Here is a 25935-nt window from a genome sequence, read left to right on the forward strand (position 1 = left end):
TGCAGAAAAACCATAACCTGATTGGCCTTTGTCAGTAATATAAGCTATTTGTTCAAGAGCAGCTATAGGAAAAATTGCCTTTTGCTCATAGAATTATGAGCTGTGGTATGAATTATGGACTGTGTTAGCTCTGCCTTTATTAGAAAATCTTTTCCTGCAAGTTGGTCCTTGCCTTCTGTATTTATCATTACCACTATAATCAGGAACTTTCTCATTTTTACTTTAGCCGGTATTTCCCTAAAATACTGCTTCTAATGACCTAATCTAGCTTATCCAGGTTATTAGCATTATCAGCATCCTGCCCTATTTTATAGTCTCTTGTTTTTAGGTTTCACACTCCTAAAGTTGAAGTGCCCTCTTCCTAAATGGGTTGATGATCTTCCTACTAAAACTGAACACTGCTTTATGTCTTTCTGGCTTTTGGCATATGATTTAATTGTGGAACCAGTGATAATGCTGGTACTGTAACAGATGAGGAGACCCACCTGACATATACTCTGGATTAGCTCAGGAAATAGAATCCCAGTTTATAGCCTGTGTTTACATTTAGAGATTTACAGCATTATTTCTGTGACACCATATATATTCAAATCCAGCTTCTTCATTCTTTAAGACGTTTATATGCTAGGACTAGACATTACCACCTTACAAGGCAACAGTGAAAAGTTTTAATTTTAAATGCATGAACACTGTAAAGATTGGAGAGCAAAGAATTCTTTGGGTTCAACAGTGTAGTCTAATAGGGCTTTGGGTAGCTGGTTTACCCATCAGATATAAAGATAATTTTTTCATTGTCATAGTTGCTATGAAAAATATAGAACAGCAAGAAGCTTCTGTTTTTCACTATTTTAGTCAAGTCAGGAAGTGATCTGATGTTCATTCAGCTTTGTTCCGTAATTTTCTCTATTGTTCATCGTGTGATTTTCCAACAAAGTAAGAAATCAGCTGTACAGTCACAGTACTTCCTGTCATTAAGTAGATGAGTTCAGTTTGCAAGTGTCTATCTTTGAAATTTTATCACACTTTTTCTTTCCAAAAATGCTGATATCTGCAGAATGTATTTAGAACATACATGTGAATCAAGTTTACTATTAATTTTGTCTTGCCTCACATTATCCTTGGAAGGAAAAATCTCTGGCCCAGAAACTTGAAATTTGGTGACAGATAAAAGATGAATATATGCTCAGCTATGCATTTAGGATATTGTTTTTAGATTATAAAAATTAGTTTTTATTTAGATCCATATCTTTAAACAAGAGACAATTCTAGATTCCTAAAATAAATTAAATGTTTTAATTTGATGTGACTGCCAAGTACATGAACTTTATCATGTGGCCACTCTAAGTGCTTGATTTTGTTTTAGAACAACCTTTGAGTTGATGACACATTTCTGCACTCAAGATGTTATGACCAACTTCCAGGAAGATAGCAGACTAGAAAGACATGGGACTCTTTTCTTTCCCAGAAAAGTAGCTAGAGGACAGGGAAAAATGACCTGGGAAAAAGTCCTCTAGGGTTGAGGACACCAGGGGAAAGCTGGACAACACCTAGAAGAGAGAGGGACAAAAGAAAAGAATTGTGATGGCAATCCATAAGTTAAGGGAGGTGGACTTGGCCCAATGGATAGGGCGTCCGCCTACCACATGGGAGGTCCGCGGTTCAAACCCCGGGCCTCCTTGACCCATGTGGAGCTGGCGCATGCACAGTGCTGATGCACGCAAGGAGTGCTGATGCACGCAAGGAGTGCCGTGCCATGCAGGGGTGTCCCCTGCGTAGGGGAGCCCCACACACAAGGAGTGCGCCCCGTAAGGAGAGCCGCCCAGTGTGAAAGAAAGTGCAGCCTGCCCAGGAATGACGCAGCACACATGGAGAGCTGACACAAGATGACACAACAAAAAGAAACACAGATTCCTGGTGCCACTGATAAGGATAGAATCGGTCACAGAAAACGCAGCGAATAGACACAGAGAGTAGACAACTGTGGGCAGGGAAGGGGAGAGAAATCAATAAATTTTATAAAAAGCAAACAAAACCATAAGTTAAAAGGGGCACCCTCCCCCACACAGAAGACGCTTTTAAACTCTGAGGCCTGTAGGCTGGTAGCTGTAGACAAAGGGGGTCCAAGGGATCCACCTCCTGAGGAAAGAGGAAAGAGAAAGAGCCTAAAGCCGACTCAGCTTTTGACCCACAAACTTGGTCTGCTGTTTCCCAAGAGCCCTTCCAGGCTGGGTGGGGCCACGCCATTGTTTGGCCTGGGAGCTGGCACTGGACTGAAGAGATTCCACCCTCTCAATCTCCCTCTCTACTAACTGGGACTGATTGTTGAGGATGCCCCTCCCCAGGAAAGTGGAGAGAGAGGGACACAGCCTAAGGCTGACTCAGCTTTTTTTTTTTTTTTAAAGATTTATTTATTTATTTATTTATCTCCTCTTCCCCCACCCCCACCCCAGTGTCTATTCTCTGTGTCTATTTGCTGCGTCGTCTTTGTCCACTTCTGTTGTCAGTGGCATGGGAAACTGTGTGTCTTTTTGTTGTGTCAGCTCTCCCGTCGTCTTTGTCCACTTCTGTTGTCAGTGGCACGGGAATCTGTGTTTCTTTTTGTTGTGTCAGCTCTCCCGTCGTCTTTGTCTGCTTCTGTTGTCAGTGGCACGGGAATCTGTGTTTCTTTTTGTTGTGTCAGCTCTCCGTGTGTGTGGTGCCATTCCTGGGCAGGCTGCACTTTCTTTCACACTGGGCAGCTCTCCTTACGGGGCGCGCTTCTTGCGCGTGGGGCTCCCCTATGCGGGGGACACCCCTGCATGGCAGGGCACTCCTTGCATGCATCAGCACTAAGCATGGGCCAGCTCCTCAGGGTCAAGGAGGCCCGGGGTTTGAACCACAGACCTCCCATGTGGTAGACAGATGCCCTAACCACTGGGCCAAGTTGGCCGCCTGACTCAGCTTTTGACCCACAAATTTGGTCTGCTCTGTCCCACCAGCCCTTCCAGGCTGGGTGGGGCCACACTGTGGTTTCCCTGGGAACCAGCACACCACTGGAGAAATTCAGCCCTCACAGTCTCCCTCCCTTGAGGACCTTGAGGACGCCCCAGGAAAGGGTAGAGAGAATGACACAGCTTAAGGCTGATTCAGCTTTTGACTCAGAAATTTGGTTTGCTGTGAGCCATCCATATGCTGCTTACAAGATACTCACCTTAGACCCAGGGATACAAACCAGCTGAAAGTGAAAGATTGGAAAATATATTCCATGCAAATAGTATCCAAAAAAGAGCAGAGGTAACTATACTAATATCAGACAAAACAGATTTTAAATGCAAAAAAAGTTATGAGATACAGAAGGCCATTATATATTAATGAAAGGGACAATCCACCAGGAAGATATAATAGTCATAACTATGCACCTAATCAGGGTGCCCCGAAGTACATGAGACAGACTCGCAAAACTGAAGGGAGAAATAGACATCTCTACAATAATCATTGGAGACTTCAACACCTCACTCACATTATTAGATAGAACAGCTAGACAGAGCAAAGAAACAGAGAACTTGAACAATATGATAAACAAGTTAGATCTAACAGACATATACAGAACGTTGCACCCAAACTCAGCAGGTTATACATTCTCAAGTGCCCATGGATCTTTTTCCAGGGTAGACTACATGTTAGGTCACAACGCAGCTCTCAACAAATACAAAAAGACTGAAATTATACAAAGCACCTTCTCAGATCATAATGAAATGGAACTGGAAATCAATAATAGAAAGGACAGAGGTAAAGTCACAAATGTATGGAGGCTGAACAACACACTTCTAAATGATCAATGGGCCAAAGAAGAAATTTCAAGTGAAATTAGTAAATATTTTAAGACAAATGAAAATGCAAACACAACTTACCAAATTTATGGGGGAAACGGATGTGGCTCAAGCAGTTGGGCCCCCATCTACCATATAGGAGGTCCAGGGTTTGATGCCCAGGGCCTCCTGGTGAGAGCAAGCTGGCCTGCTTGGCAAGCTGGCCCACACGGGAATGCTGCCCTGTGTGAGAATGCCACCCCACGCAGAAGTGCCAGCCAGTGCGGAGAGCTGGCGCAGCAAGATATTGCAACGAGACACAGAGGAGAGAAGTAAGAAGACAGAGCAGAACAGGGAGCTGAGGTGATGCAAGAGAGTAATCACCTCTCCCCCACTCCAGAAGGTCTCAGGATTGATTCCCAGAGATGCCTAATGAGAATACAAGCAGACACAGAAAAACACACAGCGAATGAACACAGAGAGCAGACAAATGGGGCAAGGGATGCGCTAAATAAATTTTTTAAAAAACCAAAAACAACTTATGGGATACAGCAAAGGCAGTCTTAACAGGGAAATTTGTAGCCCTAAATGCCTATATTAAAAAAGAAGGGCTAAAATCAAAGATCTAACCAAACAACTAGAGAAACTAGAAAAAGAACAGCAAACCAAACCCAACGCAAGCAGAAGGAAAGAAATAATAAAGATTAGAGAGAAATAAATGAAATTGAGAACAAAAAATGGAGAAAATCATCAAAACAAATAGCTAGTTCTTTGAAAAGAGCAACAAAATTGACAAACCTCTGGCTAGACTAACAAAAAAGAGAGAAGATACAAATAAATACAATCAGAAATGTAAGGGGGAAGTTATGACTGACCCCACAGAAATGAAAAGGGTCATAAGAAGACATTATGAGAAATGATTAATGTATGCCAACAAATCAGACAACCTAGATAAAGTGGACAAATTCCTAGAACTGTACAAACAACCTATACTAACACTACAAGAAATACAAGAACTTTACAAACCACATTTAAAGAGATTGAATCCATTATCAAAAATCTTCCAACAAAGAAAAGTCCAGGACCACATGGCGTCACAGATGATTTCTACAAGCATTTCGAAAAGAATTAACACAAATCCATTTTAAACTCTTCCAAAAAATTGAAGAGGAGGGAAATTACCCAGCACATTTTATGAAGCCAACATCACCCTAATACCAAAGCCAGATAAAGACACTACAAGAAAAGAAAATTACATATCAGTTCTCTCTAATGAACATAGATGCAAAATTTCTCAATACAGTGCTTGCAAATCGAATCCAACATCATATCAGAAGACATACAGGGAAAGCGGCTGTGGCTCAATCAATTGGGCTCCCATCTATCATATGGGAGGCTCTGGGCTCATGTCCCAGGGTCTCCTTGTGAAGGCAAGCTGGCCCACGGCAGAGAGCTGGCACAGCAAGATGATGCAACAAAGGGAGACAAGCATATGAGCAGAAGGATGCGCAGTGAATGGACAAAAAGAGCAGACAGCAAGCAAGCCGCAAAAGGGGGCGGGGGGGATAAATAAAAATAAATCTTAAACAAAAAAACATACAGGCCGCTTCAGGTGGGGGTGAGGGGTGGGGGTTGAGGCACTGCAGAAAGTGAGCCTGAGCCTCAGGGATGACAGTGCTGCATGCAGGAACCTGTCGAGACTGCTATATGGCAAGCACTAAACGACTCTGTTTATCAAGATGCAGTTTTCCTCACAGAAAGACTATATGCAGAAGTTTCTTATTAGAACAGAGTCTATTCTGTAAATAAGAGCAGGGAACATGATTTAAAGTCTGCAACCTTGGTCCAAATCCTTACTCCATCGCTTAAATGTACATTTATTACCTTGGACAACTTATTTAAACTCTATCTCAGGTTTTTTATCTATAAAATAGGAATAATAATAATGCTTCATGGAATTGGTTGAAGAATTAAATGAGATAATGTATTGGAAGGGTTTGACATAGCTGTCTGGCCTGGTAGTAAATACTTAATAAACAATTGCTGTTAATGTGGAGGAAAAAAGACTTATACATCATGACCAGGTGAGATTTATTCTTGGTATACAAGTCTAGTTCAACAGAAGAAAATCAGTCAATGTAATATACCACATTAACAAATTGAAAGAAAAAAACCACATTATCATCTCAATCGATGTAGAAAAGGCATTTGGCAAAATCCAGCATCCTACATTTATCTATATTTCTCTAATAGTTTTAAAGTTTTAGTAGTTTTAGTTGGTCTAAAATCTAGTTTTCTGTGGTATAATGTTGTGATGTAATTTTATTTTACTCTAAAAGATGAGCCAGTTTTCTAAGTCCTTTTTCTCAATAGTTTATCCTTTCCTCGGTGAGTCATGATGCCTCTTCTATTGTCTACTAGTTTCCGCATATACAAGGATCTACTTCTAGGCTCTCTATTCTCTTCTAATATTCTGTTTATCTTCTCCTGTGATGACACTACACTGTTTTAAATTCTAGAGCTTCCAATATTTCTTTACCTAATTGGGTAAGGTATTTTTGTTCTTCTCTTTAAAAATGGTCTAAATTACTGGTGTACCTTTATTTTTTCATTCAAATTTCAAAGCAGTCTAAAAGTTCCCTAACAGTCCTGCTAGGATTTCATTTGGGATTGCATTGAATTTATAGACTAATTTGGGGCAATTGGCATCTTTACAATGTTCTTTTCTCACTAAGGAATATAAATTATCAGTTTACATTCACTTTTTGTTCTATACTTTTCAATAAATTTCTGTTTGTTTTTCTATTAAAAAAAAATTCCACCATCCTTTCTTGATAAAAACACTTCAAAAGGTAGGAATATAAGGAAAATTCCTCAATATGATAAAGAGTATATATGAAAAACCCACAGCTAACATCATATTCAATGGTGCAATGCTAAAGGCTTTCCCTCTAAGATCTGGAACAAGACAATGATGCCCCCTGTCACTGCTCTTCTAATTGTGTTTGAAGTACTTGCTTAAGCACTTAGACAAGAAAAAGATATAAAAGGCATACAAATTGGAAAGGAAGAAGTAAAAATTTCATTATTTGCAGATGACATGATCCTATACATAGAAAGCCCTTAGAAATCTGCAACAAAGTTTCTAGAGTTCAGTAAATGAGTGCAGTAAAGTGGAGGGATATAAGGTTAACACACAAAAATCAGTAGCATTTTTGTACACTGATAATGAGCAATCTGAGGAAGAAATCAAGATAACTCCATTTACAAGAGCAGCTAAAAGGATCAAATACCTATGAATAAACTAAAGATGTAAAGGACTTGTATGCAGAAAACTGCACAACATTGTTAAAGGAAATCAAAGAACCTTCTGTGCTCATGGACTGGAAGACTAAACAGGAAAAGCTAATTATGAAATTTATTTGGAAGGACAAGGGGCCCCCAATAGACAAAGACATGCTGAAAAAGAAAAATGAAATTAGAGGAATCACACTACCTGACTTTAAAACATACTACAAAGCTGTAGTGGTCAAAATTGCATGCTATTGGCACAAGGTTAGGCATACTGACCAAGGGAACAGAGTTGAGATTTCTGATATAGATCCTCGCTTATACGGTCAACTGATATTCGACAAGGCCACCAAGCCCACTCAACTGGGAGAGAATGGCCTCTTCAACAAATGGTTCTTGGAGAACTGGATATCCATATCCAAAAGAATGAGAGAGCATCACCATCTCATGCCCTATACACAAATTAACTCAAGGTGAATCAAAGATCTAAATATAAGAGCCAAGAGCCAAGCTCCTAGAAGATAATGTAGGGAAGCATCTATAAGATCTTGTAGTAGGAAATGGTTTCATAAACTTTACACCTAAAGTATGTGCAATGTAAGAAAAAATTGATAAATGGGATCTCCTCAAACTTATTGCACTTCAAAGGAGTTTGTCAAGAAAATGAAAAGGCACCTACTCAACGAAAGAGAATATTTGGGCAAAATCTATGGTAAGGTGGAAGGGTGTGGTTGGGCAGTGGATGGGCATGAAAGTGATGCAGTGATGTGATTGACTAGGTGGTGCTGGTCTGTAAGGAGGACTAGTGTGGGGGGTTGGGTAGGACTATCCATGGAACTGGGGGAGGGTTGGAGAAAGGAACAGGTGAACTCTGGATTTGCAGGTCTGTGGTTAAAACTACAATAATGGGAATGTTCTTTTAGCAAATATGGCAGGGGAGAGTTACTGGTATACAGCATCTGGCATGGGGGGATATGCGGGATACAGCACACCTGGGGAATGCCTCTGTGGAATATATAAGTCTTCATCTTGTAATAGTGTGTTATTTCAGTGGGTGGAGACCCATACAAATGAACCAGAAAATATTAAACTCCCATCCTGGAAGTCCTGCTATGTCTTCAGTTGGATGGACAAGAATCTCTCAAGAACATAGGCAATGCCTAATAAAAGAAAACAGACCAGTATTTCAAACTCTCAATATTATTGCAAGTTAACTATGAATTTTATTCCTCAAAAACTGAAACTTCATGGTTATCATAGGTTCTGAGGGAAGTGGGAGGGAAGAATAGAATAGATGGAACGTAGGGCATTTTTAAGGCATTGGAATTGTTCTATATGATCTTGCAATAATGGATACCAGCCATTTTAAATTTTGTCAAAACCTTTAAAAGCGTATGGTGCAAAATGTAAACCATAATGTAAACCAATGTCCATGGTTAGTAGCAATGCTTCAATATTTGTATATCAACTGTAACAAATATACCATCCACATGTAAAATGTTATTAATAGGGGAGAGTAGAAAAGGGGGAGGGCATTGGGTAAATGAGAATCCCTTATATTTTCTAAGTGACTTTTCTGTAACCTAAAGCTTCTTTGAAGATAAAATAAAAAAATAAGATACTGGGGCAATATACATAAGAAATTGTCACTATACATGCAAGATAACATCTTACAGTGATGAAAGACAATGGATAAAATTTTTTTATTTTTGTATTTTAAAATTATTTTCATTAAATTTATTTGTTTTTTTATTTTGGAGAGGTTTAGTATCACAAAAGGGTCACAACTGTGGCAGGGGAAGAGCACTGATGCAGGGTGTCAGTGATGGAATGTGTGGAGAGGGGTGCAACTAGGACATGCCTCTAAGGCATATGAATATGTTAAAGTGTTTATGGGGCATTGTCTTGGTGGGTGGAGACCCACACAATAACTGAAAGAATATTGCATTCCTATCCTGGGGAGTCCTGCTACATGCTCCAATAGAATGGCAAGAATCCTCCAAGTACATGGGTAGTGCCTAGTGAAGCAAGACAGACCATTATGCCAAGCCCTTGATATTGATGATTGTACTTATGAACCTTTTCTTATGAAATTGAAACTTAACCTAGTATTATATACTGCCCAAGAGTTACCTCCTAAAGCCTCCTTGTTCCTCAAATGTGGCCTCTCTCTATGCCAAACTCAGCATATACACAACTACTTTCCCCCCGGGTGTGGGACATGACTGCCAGGGATGAGCCTCCCTGGCACTGAGGAATTATTACCAAGCACCAGCTAGCAATGCATCTGGAAAAAGGCGATGACCAAAAGGGGGAAATATTAACTACAAATGGTTTTTTTATGGCTAAGAGACTTGAAAGTGAGTCAGGAGGTCATTCCAGAAGTTTTGTTTATGCACATGTCTCAGCAAGATCTCTTTGACTGCCACAATAAACTGTCCTTAAACAGTGGGGGCACCTGAGGCCTCTGTTGATGTCTTGACACTATAAACAGGGCAGACAATCTCAGGAATTTGGCACACTGTCAGTGGGCCTAATTTGGAATTTTTGCTTCGCAGTGTAATAGAATTAGACTCATTTATAGTTTCCCTACACATGGCTCTTCTGCCCCTTTTATTTGAACCTGTAATTAGCACTATACTTGTTAAAATGTATGTGCCAGGGACCTAAATCTTTGGTCTTTTCATGTGCTTCATGTGGTTTAGGAGTAGATTTAAGGTAGTCACTAGTATATCCCTTCTAGTACCATATCATCACTGCTACTAGAAATCATGGATTTAATGCTGGAAATATAGTTAAATGTTACCAAATACTAATTTGAAATGGCTATAATTTATCTTATGACTCATCCTGTAGTATCTTGCTTAATGAAAAAAGAATCTAAATAAGTTAATGTAATTTGAAATGTAGGTATCGATTTTTCCACCAAAGCATATGAAAATTAGCTTTATCAGCTTGGATTTAGCTTAAAATTCTGTTTGAAAATTGCTAATTCTTATAAACTATGACTTTTTAAAAAAATTGAATCCCTTCTGTAATCTTCAGTATTTCAGTTATTCATTTTGACACCTCTTCATTAAACAAAAAAATTGTGAGAGACAGGAAGAGGTCCATCTTTTAATGGAGAAGTCAGTAGTTCAAAGATAGCGGCACCTGGTATTATTATTAAAATTTCATAGCGATTTCGTTTGGTTATTAAAAGTGAAAGTGATATCCACTGTCTTCTAAACCTTAATGGGAATGCTTAAGAAAGTATGGGGGATTTTATAGAATGGGAATAAGAAAACAAGAGGAATCTATAGCAAGAAGTAATTACAATCATCAGCTTCAGAAGTAATAAATTAGAAAACAGCCCTGTATAGAAAGTTGCTGTAGATACTTAGGCAGGAATTCTGGAACTGGACATTTTAATGAATTGGGTGTACCAGAAAAGAAACAATGTCTTGCACAGTTGACTAATGCCTAGAATATAACAGAAATAATTACATTATGTTCCCCACCTCCCCCTCATTGTAGTTTAAGAAATTAGATGGTATGGTATGAAAAAAGCCCCAAATCGAGACCTGGGTTTCCATCCTGCCATTGCTAGCTACTTAATTCTGAGATTTTGGATAAATCATAATCTCTCTGATTTGCCTTATCTTCAGGATAATAAATAAAACCATGCTACTCCATGGGACTGTTACAGATAAAATAAATTAAAATAAATAAATAATAAAAAGTATGTGCAGCTAATAGGCAAAGAATAAATTAAGCCTTTGAAAGTTGTGATTTAAGAATTACAAAATTGTACTGCCCTCTCCATGCCTCGGTTTCCCCATTTTCTCTTGAGTTTAATATTATAAATAAAAAACTATTTAAATTAGAAAAAATTGCAAAATCAACAATACAATGAGGAATGGGCAAATTCAGCTCATTATATTATTTTTGTTTGAGGAAGAACACTATGTCAAATCTAATACTTTGTATTTTATTCCATTTAAGAGAAGAGAACGGACAGCAATGGCAGAGTATATTTTGTCAACCACAATACTCGTATTACACAATGGGAAGACCCTAGAAGTCAAGGGTAAGAACTTTCAGTTACTGGTATTTATATAACCTCCTAAAGATTGTTTATTTCTGACTCAGTGATAAAGAGGATCAAAGTTATACTCTTTCCCTGTGGGCCTTAAACTTCAGTTGCCCACATTAGAAAAAGGAAAAATTTTACCAGCAAATGAAAATGCATTTATATACCCAAAAATAATCTGCTTATTTTTAGGAAGACCTGTTAGACATTCTAAAGCAGGGTCTCTTAACCTGGGGTCACTGAAGGTCAGTATTTCCTTCTATTATCAATTTAGGCTATAATCATAGTAGAATTAGCAATGTCTAGGACTTTGTCAGTAGTAGAAATCCCAGGTGCTTTTATCATTCTGGTGGCTGTATATGTCAAAGTATTGTTTACACATATCGTTAACTTGGTCTGTCATAAGAACTTGCTAGTTAGTACAGTAATAAAGAGACATATTATTGCGAGTTTATCTTTTTAATGTTTTCTATGTGCATGATTACTGTCTTTTGTAAAATTGTATAATAGTATATAATACTATGAAGACTGCCTGAGGGCTCCATATTCAGTTTTTACAACTTCTGTTCTTAAATGTAAAATGTAAATTTAAAAGGTGTGCTTTAAATTTAAAATATCTATTTCTGGGTACCAACAAATCTGATCTTTTTATGAAACAATGCTATTTATTAATTTGCATATTTGAAAAAAAGAAAGAATTATGAATTACAAAGGTAACATTTTAAATTCCTTTTAAAAAAATTTTGGTAGCCTATTTAGATCTAGTATTTGTATTTGAATATCTGACTACAGTTATAAATATTCTTACTTTTTCTTAGTTCATACTAATACTAATAGTTTTATTTAGGGAAAGTTAAGAAAGCTTCCAAGTGAAAATTATGTATAGCATTTGGTTAAATATATGTATTTTTCCATATGGTATATTTATGATTGTATTAATGACATTTTGAAAAAAATAAGTTGAGAGGAAACATAGTATTTCCTGGCCTAAGTATATTATAGAACTCTGTCATTCCCTCGGTATATGTGAGGTAGATTCCTCATTGTTCATATTCATGGAGGCACACTCATATACCTCAAACCAAATAAGCTACAATTCACAGATGTGGTAAAATAGAAAATTTATTAATGGCAAGAGAAAGTGTTATTTAATAATTCTCTTTACATTCTAAAAGAATGTTTTTTTTAATTTATTTAAAAGTAATGGATAATTAAACTAGGTTGAGTGATTTTTTGTATAGAAAATATGTGTGTGTGCGTGTTTGCACACAGATGTATAGCCTAAAATCATTAGTCTATATTTGGGAAAACACATTTAAATTTGTTTTTATTTTTCTCATTCTGTTCAATTGCAGTTAGCAACAAAAAGAAATACAATTTAATTCTTACCATGGACACTGATTTGTAATTTGCAATGGCCTCCCTTTATTTCTGCTAGTAAATGGAGTGCAAATAGATACTTGCTTTGTTTAATTAAACCTGTAAAACCATCAAATAATATTTTTAATATTTTTCTATACTCTACATGTCTACCTTTGCTTGGTTTGTGTGCAGCCTAATAATTCATATTCCTCTTTACATTAAACTCTTGAGCAATGCCCCTTTATATAAACATATAGTTTGATGAATTTTCCCAAACTTAATACTCCCATGTACTAGCACCCAGAAGCTTCCCTCATCCTCTCTTCCAGTCATTACTCCTACCAGGCTTAACCATTATCCTAACTTGTAATATCATCGTTTAGTTTTGCCTCCAGACTTTTTTATTATAAAATTTTATGACATAAGGTACCAGTATTTAAAACTAACACATAGGGATAAAACTTGCAGTGTTTCTCATACCTAATCATTTAAAAGAACTGGCTGTCATTATGCCAGAATACACAAATACAGACAGCAAAGAAAGTAATGCTTACTACTCTCTCTATTGTAATATTTTGAAACATAAAAATAAAGTTCACTAATAAGTAGTTTTGATTATGCTACTCAGTTATTTTAATATATAACAGAAGTTAAAATTAAATTGCTTATAGAACTGTTAACCTTATAATCTAGTTCTTGTTCTTAAACTCACATAAAATTTGCAAGGTTCAAAGTTGTAAACACACAAGCTGCAGTACTTGATAAATGCTGTCTTATCTGTATGAAGGAAGTACTTTTGAGAGGGGTGAAGAGAATGATCCATTTATTGTGGTAGGAACAAGTAATAAACATTGTTGTCTTCATTTTATGGATAAAGAAACTGAAGTTTAGAGAGATTAAGCTGCTTGCCCTGGATCACAGACCTTTGAAGAGATACTAGGTATCTAAGGTGAGGATAGGAGTACTCCACAAAGAACTTTTGAGTTGCCTTAACAAAAGAATAATAGAGGTTGTAGGCAAGGGGAAGCTTCACTTGGGAGTGTGACAGATCATGTCCTGTTTAGGAAAATGGCAAGTAAAGGGAGTTTAGGATAGGATGAGAAGATAGATCTGCAAGGAAACATTGAGGCCAGAGTATAGAGACAGAGTGAATGCAAGATGGAGGAGGATACCAGTGACCAGCGATCAGAATTTAAGTAGAGAAATTATTTCATCAGATCTGTACTTTTTAGAAATATAGTTTCTGTCAACTGTATGGAATATAAGAGTAAGACTAGAGTGAGACTAGAAGCAGGAAAACCAGTTAGGTGGCTGTTGAGAAAATATAGGTCAGAGATGAATAAAAGTAGAGTAAGGATGGTGCTGGGGATTGAAAGTAGGGATGGCATGAAAGACTTCTAAGGCTACTGAGCAAAGCTTGGTTACCACAAAATGGTTAGGGTCAATTACTGGGTAGTTGGGGAACCAAGCCAAGTAGATAAGAGAAGGCTGAGTGGTAATAAATGAGCTTGTTGAGTTTGAGTGCTTTTAGGATATCCAGGTAGAAAATACCTATTAAACAATTGAAAATACTGGACAAGAATAGTTTTCTAGACAATTTTAGCTACATTTATGAGAATTTTTATTTTTTGTACTTGGTAAACAAGCAACTCTAACGTTTTTATTTGCTTATTTTTTCCTTTTTTGTAGTCAGTTAAATGAAAAGCCCTTACCTGAAGGCTGGGAAATGAGATTCACAGTTGATGGAATTCCATATTTTGTGGACCACAACAGAAGAACAACCACTTATATAGATCCTCGCACAGGAAAATCTGCTTTGTAAGTTTTCTAAACCTTGTAGAAAAAAAGTAAAACTAATTCCTTAGACTTTGATATATAGATATGAATTAACAAGATGTGCAAGTCTTACCATTTCTTGACTTGGTTTGCCAACATGTCTCTGTCCACTGAATATTTTGCATTTCCATCTCCTTCATGAATTTTTTTTCATTTTTTAAACTTTATTTTGAAATAGTTTCAAATTTACAGGACAATTGCAAAAATAATACAAAACCCATACAGAGAACTCCAACATACTCTACTCCGCACCTCCACCCCAACACCCAGGTCCACCAATTTTAACATTTTGCCACATTTGCTGTATCATTCCATCCGTCCATCCATTCATCTGTCCATCTGTTTATAATCTATTTATCAATTTTATAAACATTTGAAAGTAGGTTATATACATCATCATTGAACATATAATACTTCCATATACATCTCCATAGAACAAGGATATTCAATTATATAACCACCTTAAGAACAGTTATCAAGTTTAAGAACTTTAACATTGATATAAAGTTTTCAGTTTATATTCCAGTTTTTCATATGTCCCAGTAATACCCATTTGAGCCTTTTCTCCTTTTTTTCTAGATCCCATCAAGGATCAAGTATTTTTTTTTTAATTGATTTTGTAAAAATGTTACATTAAAAAATATATATGTATATATATATATGAGGTCCCATTCAGCCCCACCACCCCCATCCCACCGCTCCCCTCCCAGCAAAACTCACTCCCCTCATCATGACACATCCATTGTACCCGGCAAGTACATCTCTGGGCATCTCTGCACCTCATGGTCAATGGTCCACATCATGGCCCATACTCTCCCACATTCCATCCAGTGGGCCCTGGGAGGATTTACAATGTCCGGTGATTAGGGCACCTCCAAGTCCCAAAGGCGCCTCCACATCTCATCTCTTCCTGCCATTCCCCATATCCATCAGCCACCATGTCCACTTTTCCCACTCCAATGCCACCTTTTCTCTGTGGGCCTTGGATTGGTTGTGTCCATTGTACCTCTATGTCAGGAGGAGGCTCAGATTCCACATGGATACTGGATGCAATCCTCCTGCTTTCAGTTGTAGGCACTCTAGGCTCCATGGTGTGGTGGTTGTCCTTCTTCAACTCCATCTTAACTGAGTGAGGTGAGTCCAATAAATCAGATTATAGGAGCTGGAGTCTGTTGACGCTCAGGGCCTGGCTATCATATTGTCAGTCCAGAGATTCAGATCCCCTAAATATATCTTAAACCCCAACACCAATGACAATTCCAGTAAAGTAGGATGAAAGTCTTATGAAAAGAGATCCCATCTGAGTCCAGTTCCATCACGCAGAAACACCAGCTCCAAAGAAGGGCCATCTGACATGGCAGTGAACCCCATCTGCCATGACCATAGAACCCATGGGTCTCTTTAGCCCTCAAAGGATCCAATACCTGGGGATTGTATCTACTTTATCTGTCTCTTAGACTCTGCTCAGTTGTGCATAAGGGCAGTCCTTCTGAGAGCCTCCAGACTCTTTTTTAGAGACTCATAGCCATATAAACTCATTTATGCTTTCCATTTCCCCCTTATATTAGGTCAAACAGCATTTTAAAGCCATGTTATTATATGTAGACAGGGATATTCTGTTGATCCGCATTGAACCTTTAATTCAAGGTCATTTTCTAGTTCCGTCTTCGGCTGGTATTTGGTAGTGATCCCTCGGTGCCAGGGAGGCCCATCCCCGGGTGTCATGTCCCACGCTGGGGGGAATGCACTGCATCTACATGCTGAGTTTGGCTTCGAGACTGGCCACATTTGAGTAACATGAAGGCTGTCAGGAGGAAATTCCCAGGCACAGTGCTGCTCTAGGCCTTGTTCTTATTTCAGGCATATAGGCTCACAAGCATAGTCATTAGTATCATGCTCTCCCTGTTGGACCCTCATTCCTTCCTGGTCCTTACCGTTGCACCTGGGGGACTGCCGCTGTTCCCCTAGGGACCACGACAGAGCACCCCCGGCCAGGAACTCAGTACCCCCCCAGCTGTAGTTTTTAATTGTTGCCACTATGAGTATATCCAAACATTACCATGCACCCTGGGCATATACCCTGCACAGCTCGCTGTCAGCCATATAAGGGATCAAGTATTGCATTTAACTGACATTGTATCTTTAGTTGCTCTTTTTTTAAATATTGTGGAAACATTTAAGCAACATAAACTTTCTAATCTCAGCACCTCCCAAACATAACATTCAGTGGGATTAGTCACATTCACATTGTTGTGCCACCCTCACTATCATCCATTACCAAAACTTTCCTACCCTCCCAAACTGAAACCTAATACCCATTAGGCATTAATTTCCTATTTGCTTCTCTCACCTGTATTCTCCTTTTTTATCTGTTCTAGCTTTTTCTTTCATATAAGTAAAATCATATAATATCTGTCTCTTTTGTTTGACTTACTTCACTCAACATACTGTCTTCAAAGTTCATCTATGTAGTGGCAAGTATCCGGACTTCATTCCTTTTTTTTAAGACTGAATAAAACTCCATTTTATATATATACCACATTTTATTTATCCATTTATCTGTTGATGGACATTTGCGTTCTTTCCACTTTTTGGCTACTGGGAATAATGCTGCTATAAACATTGGTCTACAAATTCTGTTTTGAGTGTTTGTTTTCAATTCTTTGGGAGTATAAATACCTAAAAATGGGATTGCCTGGTCATAAGGTACTTCTGTGTTTAATTTTCTAAGGAACTAGTAAACTTTTTCCTTAGCAGCTGCACCATTTTATATTCCCACCAACAATGTATGAGGCATCTGGAATGTATTTTTCCACATACTTGCCAGCACTTTAAGTTTCTGTTTTTAAAATAATAGCCATTCTAGTAATAGATGTGAGACTATATACTCATTGTGTTTACTTATTTTTTATATAATTTTTATTAGAGAAGTTGTAGTTTTACAGAAAAATCCTGCATAAAATATAGACTTCCCGTATGCCACCCTATTTATTAACACCTTGATTTAATATGGTAAATTTATTAAAATTTTTATAATTGTACAATTAACTATAGTCCATCATTTATAATAGGGTTCACTATTTGTCTTGTTCAGTCCTTTGTTTTTTATTCTAGTAACATATATACTATCTAAAATTTCTCCTTTTAATCACATTCAGATACATAATTCAATGCTGTTAATTACATTCACAATATTGTGCTATCATCACCACCATCCATTACCAAAACTTTACGAATCAACCCAAATAGAAATTGTACAATTTAAACATTAACTCCCTATACCCCACTCCCACCCCAGCCCCTGGTAACCTGGATTCTAGATTCTGACTCTTGAGTTTCTAATTAAGTTAACACCATGCATTAGTGTGGTACATTTGTTAAAATTGATGAAAGAGTATTACTAGAGTTGTACTATTAGTTATAATCCATGGTTTACATTAGAATTCAACTCTATAGGGTTTTAACTTTGTTATTTCTGCGCATTAAAAACTTTCGTGTTTAAAGGAGAAACTGGGAAATCAGGCCATTAGGTATTAATGAAAATATAGAGATGATTTAGATATGGAAATAAATTATAAATACTGTTCATCATTTCATATTAGTTCCAATTAAATTTGGGTGCATGTAACAAAACCCTTTAATAGTAGTGGTTTATACAAGATAGAAGTGTATTTCTCTCCAAGATGTGAAAGTAGTCCAGTGGGACTTCCATAGCACACTACTAAATAATAATAATAAGTCACAAGAGAAATTAGGAAATATTTTGTACTAAATGATAAAACACAGTATATCACGGTTTGTGGGATATAGTGAAAATAGTCCCTAGAGGAAAATTTATTGCTTTAAAGGATTGTATTAGAAAATAAGGTGTAAAATCAATGATATCTGCTTCCACCTTAAGAAACTAGGAAAAGAAGAGTCAGTTAAACCCAGTGTAAGTAGAAAAAAGGACATAACAAAAAATAAAAGCACAACTCAGTGGAATTTAAAATAAACAACAGAGAAATCAAAGAAGGTGGTTGTTTGAACAGATTAATAATATTGATAAATGCATAAAAAACCTGATAGAGGAAAAAAGAGAAAACACAAATTACCAATATCAAAATGAGAGGGACAGCAATGCAGATCCTACAGACATTAAAAGGATAATGAGGGGATACTTCCAATAACTTTATGCCAATACATTTGGCAACTTAGAGCAAATGGACAGATTCCTTGAAAGACATAAGTTGGCAAAATGGACAGAAGAAAGGATAGTAAATCTAAATAGCCCTATATCCAGTAGAAGTTGAATCATATTTTACAACTTCCCATAAAAAAAATTCTGATTTAGATGGCTTCACTGGTAAATTTTGTCAAACTTGTAAGTAATAAAAAATGTCATTCCTATTCAAGCTTAGAAAAATAGAAGAGTTGTGTACATTTCCCAGCACATTTTATGAGTCTGCTATAATCTGATAACAAAATCAGAAAAAGAACGGTATAAAAAATTTGTGGAGTAATATTTCTATGAGCAGGTTTAGAAATTCTTAACAATTTAATAGCAAATTAGAGTACTACACTATGATCATGGGGTTTATGCCAGGAATGCAAAGTTGGTTTAAAAATCAATTAATGTAATTCACCATCTTATAGATTAAAAGAGAAAAATCACATAATCATTTCAGGAAAAGCATTTGAAAAAATATGCTATCAACTCAACTAACTAGGAAACTTTCTTGCCTGAAAAAGGCATTTATAAAAAAGCTATAGGCTGGGACTAGGAAGTCTGAAGGTGTCGGGGCCTCCCCGGGAGAGACTGTCCAGCCCCACTCTGTGGGCTCCCATCTGCATTCCTATAGAGTGGTGCTTCCACATCTTTGCTGATGCTATCCCTTCTCCTGGGAATACTTTGTCCTGCCTCTTCAACTGCAGCGCAACCTGGTTCTTTCTGAGTAACCAGTGAAACCCAACCGGTCCCCACCCCTTGACACTTGCCACTGTTTTGCTGGGAACATTGGGGTTCTGAGATCTGAGATGCTTGACTTGTTGGGAGAGGAGAGAGGAGGAGGAAGGATTTTAAGGAGAAAAAGGATTTGATCCCTCTGGCCACAGATGGGCCAGTGGGCAGGGAGGAGCAGTGGAGGGAGGTGGGGAGGAGAGCTACCAGGGGCAGTCACCAGGGTAATGGAGACATCGTGGAGAGGGCCACAGAATTTAGCTCTTAGAAAAATGGGCAAAAAAAAATGCCCATTGGTGTTCACCTGTTACAAATTGGGTAACGATGAAAGGTAATCTAAAAATGAGTCTTTAAATGTCAGTACTGTCCTACAAGTCAATTTCAGGTGTAAATCACAAGTGAAATTAAGTCAACTGCTAAAAAAGCAGAGAAACACTGCAAAGTTGTTACTAGTAAAACTCTTGTGGCTTAGTTAATAAAGGTACCCAATTTGCCTTAAAGTAAAGCTGCAATCACCATCACATTTAATGATGAAATACCCCCATAAAATTGAGAATAAGGCAAGTATAGCTACTGTCACTACATCTATTCAGCATGATATTGGCAGTCATAGCCAGTCCAGTGAGACAAGAAAAATTACTAAAAGGTACATAAATTGGATAGGAATTAGTAAAACTATTTTCTCTAATAACATGATTGTATATATGGAAAATCCTAAGGACTCTACAAAAATCTACCAGAACTAATAAGTGAATTTAACAGTGTCACAAGATACAAAGTCAATATTCAAAAATCAACTATATTTGTATGTTTTAGCAATAAACCATTAGAAAATGAAATTAAAAGTCCAGATGAAAAAGCAAGTAGTATGGTGGTATGAAGTCCGTGGCTACCTTGGAAGCTTCCTGGTGTTATTAGTGATCTAGGCTTCTTTCTTTCTGTTCTAACATTCAGTAGCATGGCCCCCACTCTCAAGATCACATCATGGTCTGTGATAGATGGTGAGTCTTTAACTATCATAGTCATATTCCAGGCTGGAATATGGAGGAAGGGCAAATTGGCACCAACAACAAAAATCGAATCCCTTTTCACCTATCTCAGCCGTCTTTAAAGAGCCTTCCTAAGGTCCTTCAGGTCAGTACTTAGCATTCAGTCACACCGCTACACCAGGAAATGTAGTCTTTACCCTAGGTGGCAATCTGCCTGGTTTAATGTCAAAGAGTTGGATTTAAAGACAGAGAAAATAGATATTGAGGCAGACTGTGTTCTCAGCAAGAAACTTTAGTTAGCACTGCAACCTGACTAGTTAGTATTAGATTTGACTGTATAAAACAGAAAATCCCACAACAGTGGTTTTAACCAAATCAAATTCTGTCTCTCAGAAATAATCATAGGGAAATACTATTTTAAAAAAGAAAATTGGGGTAGGGGTGTACTTCACTAAGATATTTTTGTATTTGGTTGAGTACTAAAGGGAGTGAGGTGTTGTGTTTTTTTGGTGTCTGCTATATTATCTTTTACAAGCGCAGCTGCCTATGTCATTCTAATCATTATTCTTCTTCAGAGACAATGGACCTCAGATAACCTATGTTCGGGACTTCAAGGCAAAGGTTCAGTATTTCCGCTTCTGGTGTCAGGTTAGTATTGGGACTGGATTTCTTTACTCCCTTCCTATGTTAGGTTTCTTGTGGTATACAATGATGGTGAAAATAGTTAACCCATTTTTTAAAAATACATGTAAAAAGGAAGCATTGGAATCTCTTTCCCCTGTTATTAGGGCAAAGAAATAGACATCAATAAGAATTTGTAGGGAAGTGGACTAGGCCCAATGGATAGGTCATCCGCCTACCACATGGGAGGTCCGTGGTTCAAACCCCAGGCCACCTTGACCCGTGTGGAGCTGGCCCATGCGCAGTGCTGATGCACGCAAGGAGTGCCCTGCCACACAGGTGTCCCCTGCGTAGGGGAGTCCCATGCACAAGGAGTGCACCCCGTGAGGAGAGCCACCCAGTGTGAAGGAAAGTGCAGCCTGCCCAAGAATGGCGCCGCACACACGGAGAGCTGACACAGCAAGATGATGCAACAAAAAGAAACACAGATTCTCGGTGCCACTGATAAGGATAGAAGCAGTCACAGAAGAACACACAGCGAATGGACACAGAGAGTAGACAACTGGGTGGGGAGGGGGGCAGAAGGGGAGAGAAATAAATAAATAAGTAAATCTTTAAAAAAAAAATTTGTAGACTAAATTTGAAGTCATTTGAATAAGAAAACATTGTTACTCTTTCTGTAGTACCCCTTACTTACTGATTGCAAAAACTTCACAAATAAAACATTTTGTGATGTATAAATTGGTTCTAGCTCCTTCCTAACTCACCATTTGATATAAATGATTAGTAGCACTTTGATACATATATATGAGGTTATATTCAGAGTATTTTTCCCAGCTGTGATCAACTATTTTTAATGTGTTAATATTTACTGAATTAAGTTTTTCTCTGGATTCTAAATAAAATAAATGTCCTAGTCAAAATGTTACTATGATGACTATTTTTGAACTTCAATCTCTTGTAATTAACTAGACTTATATAAGTAAGAAGAATCTGAGTTAGCCATTTGAAAATAAATTTAGTAAATATTTATTTGACCCATTTTAATAAGTAAGCACTTCTGAATCTAAGTTCTTGTTTTCATATACTAATTAAATAATTAATAATTACTATCAGTGTTCCCAAATACATCATGGTTAACATTATTGAAAACAAATTCACATTCGTAGTCTACTTGTTTCTGAATGCAAAGATAAAGGTAAATAAAATTTTCTCCTTTTGGTTTTTTGATAGGCCGTTTTAATGCAGAGTTGACTTAAGTCATTCTTGTATTTCAGCAACTGGCCATGCCACAGCACATAAAGATTACAGTGACAAGAAAAGCATTGTTTGAAGATTCCTTTCAGCAGGTAATGTTTCATTCAGTCAAGTTTGCTCTCTGGCTGCCAGCCCAGGACTACCTTCTGGTGCTGGCACATTAATATGAACAGTTTGGAATTCTTCTTGTTGGATTTCTTAAATTTTTAAGTGTAATTGCACTGCCACCTACCTTAGTGCTTAACATTTAAGACATGTAAACAATTTTATGTGTGATTTATGCTTTTGAAATGTCAATGATTTAAAGTGATTGGTGTGTTTCAAGTTTCCATTCCTAAGCTAAGTGTTTGAAATAGATATCTAAGTAAGAAAATAAGCTCTTAATGGACTAAAGTCTGGAAATATCCATTCAAAAATTGTTCCATGGGAAGAAAGGAAAGGAAAAGACTTTGTTTTTATACTTCTGTATTTATTGACATTTTGTATGAACAAATGTTTCTTGTATAATTTTTTTTTAAATTTTAATATAGGGAAGAAATTGGTCATTGGTGACATCTGAAAAAACTAAATGTAGGTTTTCAGAAGTAGTCAGCTAATTTTTACAGTTTTCCTCAGAACCTGAGTTAATTAACTATTTACCTTTAATTTATAGATACAACTGCAAGTAAATATTAAGTGATTTTGTTATAGGGAAGATTAAAATTATCAGTGAAAAAATGTCTTACAATGGAAACATCTAGCAGTGTAATAGCTAGTACTTGCTTTATGGCCAGATATGAAAGTGATTCTTTATTATCTAACCCCTATAATAATATTGTGGTAGCCACAGCTTCAACAAGTGCCAATCTCAGTACAAAAGGGAAAGAGATTACCTGGGAGAATTGACAGTAACTAGCTACTTGCTTTCAGAAACAGTTATGTTCATTTCCTAATGGAAACTCAATTATTAACGTTGAAGAGAAAAGCCAGTTGGCATCCTGCTAAGTAGGAATAGACAGCTTTTTATTGGCAATTGGAGCCCTACTGAGGCCATTTAAAGAATTATGGGTCATTTTCTTGATCTTATGTAAGTCTTCAAAGCTATTCTCCTTCCCATTACTTACCCATTTTTATTTTTCACATTCACAGTCACCATTTAGTCACTCAGTAGTAAGTTTCTGGTGGGCCAGTTTCTTAAAACCTAACTTACTGGTAGCAATGCTATAAAGATGTAAAACATGATTAAACTGGCTCCTTATCTTTTGACTTTTTAAAACCTAAAGGCCTTTGCAGAAAAGACAGATGGTGCTAAAACAGTTGTTTTAAAATGTCATGCTAGAGGTTCCAGGAAGATGGTGTCAGAGTAGGCAGGCAGGGCTCAGCTCTCTAACAACAAAAAAAAAAAATGGAGAAAGGGCTGAAAGCTGTCTGAGGGACCTGCTCTGGGGGTCAGAAGACAAAGACAGTGCTGCACAATCCTTAGAAGGGCAAGGACAGAGAGACGAAGAAACCAAAAAAGCATAATTCACTAAATCCCCACAGTGGCCATGAAGGGCACTCACTCCCCACCCTCAAAGCATGCAGCCTGGATAAAACTTATGACCCAGTGGAGCTGATTGAGAGGGGAACAGATGTCCTTCTCACTGGGAAAAGGGAGGGTACGGCAGAGGGAGGAAAGTGGTTTCTCTTCAGTGAATTTGGCCAGAAGAGCCCACTTTGAATCTCAGCTCTGGCCAGACTAGAAACAGACAAACAGGGGTTGAACAAAACACCTCAGTGGAAAGGTTCACCCATACGCTAGCCAGCTAGGAAACTTTTAGTTGTCTCTTAACCTGAACTCCTGGGAGAAAATGTGAGTCCCATTAGTGAGTCCCTGGCCTGAACCTGATAACTTAAGCTGGACAATTTTTAAGACTTAGAAGTTGAATCAAAAATCAAAGAAGAGCTGGGAGTGGGGGAGGGCAGGGGGGGCGCTCTAGGCAAGAGAGAGAAACTGGCCATCAGAGTAAATTCATCAAAATATTCAGATGTCTGGACATTAGCAAAAAATTACAAGCCATACTAGGAAACAGGAAAATGGCCGAGCCAAAGGACAAACCAGATATTCTGATGATTTCAAGAACTGATTAATGATAATCACTAAAATAGCCTAAATCAGTTCAAAGAATTGAAAGAAAATATGACTAAAGAGATAACGGATATCGTATTAAGAAGACACTGGTGAAAGCAGATGTGGTTCAAGCAATTGGGCTCCCATCTACCATATAGGAGGTCCAGGGTTTGATACCCAGGGCCTCCTGGTGAAGTCAGGCTGGTCCACCCAGAGTGCTGGCCCACATGGAGTTCCATCCCACACAGAGTGCCCCCCTGCACAGGAGTGCTGGCCAACTTGGAGAGCTGATGCAGCAAGATGATGGAACAAAAAGAGACACAGAGGAGAGACAATAAGAGACTTAGCAAAACCAGGGAGCTGAGATGGCACAAGAGAATGATCACCTCTCTCCCACTCTGGAAGGTCCCAGGATTGGTTCCTAGAGCTGCCTAATGAGAATCCAAGCAGACACAGAAGAATACACAGTGAATGGACACAGAGAGCAGACAATGGAGAGAGGGGGGAGAAATAAATAAATATAAAAAATAAAGACAAAGACACTGGGTGAGCATGAGGAACAATTTGAAAGTCTGCAAAGAACAGTAACAGAGCTTAGGGGATTGAAAGACATAATGGATGAAATTCAAAATACATTAGAGCAGCAGATTTGAATTGATCGAAGACAGAATTAGTGATATTGAGAATTGAACATCTATACTAGAAAAGACAAGAGAACAGTAAGTGAAAAGAATGGAAAAAAATGGAACCGGGTCTCAGGGAATTGAATGACAACACAAAACACACAAACCTACGTGTTATTGGTGTCCTAGAAGAGGAAGAGAATGGAAAAGGGGCAGAAAGCATATTTGAGGAAATAATGACTCCCAAAACTTCCCATCCCTTATGAAAGACATAAATATCAAAATCCAAGGACACCATACCCCAAACAGAATAAACCCAAATAGACCTACACCAAGATACCTACTATTCACAATGACGAATATCAGAAATAGAGGATTCTAAAATGCAGCCAGAGAAAAGCAAAGCCTCACATATAAGGGAACCTCAATAAGATTACATGCCAACCTCTCATCAAAAACCGTGGAGGTGATAAGACAGTGTTATGGTGTGTTTAAGGTACTGAAAGAGAAAAACTGCCAGCCAAGAATTCTGGCAGTACCTTCCAAAACTGTCCTTCAAAAATGAGAGTGAGCAGAGCAGAAGTGGCTCAAGTGGTTAAGCTCCTGCTTCCCCCATAGGAGGTCCCAGGTTCAGTTCCTGGTGCCTGCTAAGGAAAATAGAAACAAATAACAAGCAAAAATAACTGTAAAACTAACTCAAGGAGCCGATGTGGCTCAGTGTTTGAGTGCCAGATTCTCACATATAAGGTCCTGGGTTCATTCTCGGGCCCTGGTACCTCAAACCAGGAAAAAAAAAAAAGAGGATGAGTTTAAAGTCTTCACAGACAAAAAAAAAAAAAATTAGAATATGTTCCAAAAGACCAAAATTACAAGAAATACTAGCAGGAGTGCTACAGCCTGAAAGGAAATAAACAAGGTCAAGAGACTTGGAGAAGAGTGTAGAAATGAAGATTATTAGGAAGGGTAAAAAGACAATAGTAAGATATGACAGTGGAAAGCCAAAGGATAAAATGGGTGAAATAAAGGATAAAATGGGTGAAATAAGTAATGCTTTTACAGTAATAACAT

The 25935-nt window shown here is 37.7% G+C and overlaps 1 protein-coding gene across 2 annotated transcripts in view; it reads left to right on the top strand.

The window, feature by feature from the left end:
• ITCH (itchy E3 ubiquitin protein ligase) overlaps positions 1-25935 on the top strand; it is a 184379-nt gene that overhangs the window by 102782 nt on the left and 55662 nt on the right. For both annotated transcript variants that reach the window (XM_004454806.4, XM_004454807.5), the window contains exons 13-16: positions 11064-11148; positions 14203-14331; positions 20853-20925; positions 22176-22247. In XM_004454806.4, coding sequence (XP_004454863.1) covers positions 11064-11148; positions 14203-14331; positions 20853-20925; positions 22176-22247 — 359 coding nt within the window. The remainder of the gene's footprint in view (positions 1-11063; positions 11149-14202; positions 14332-20852; positions 20926-22175; positions 22248-25935) is intronic.

This window comes from Dasypus novemcinctus, chromosome 24, assembly GCF_030445035.2.
Source record: "Dasypus novemcinctus isolate mDasNov1 chromosome 24, mDasNov1.1.hap2, whole genome shotgun sequence".
Classification (NCBI taxonomy): domain Eukaryota; kingdom Metazoa; phylum Chordata; class Mammalia; order Cingulata; family Dasypodidae; genus Dasypus; species Dasypus novemcinctus.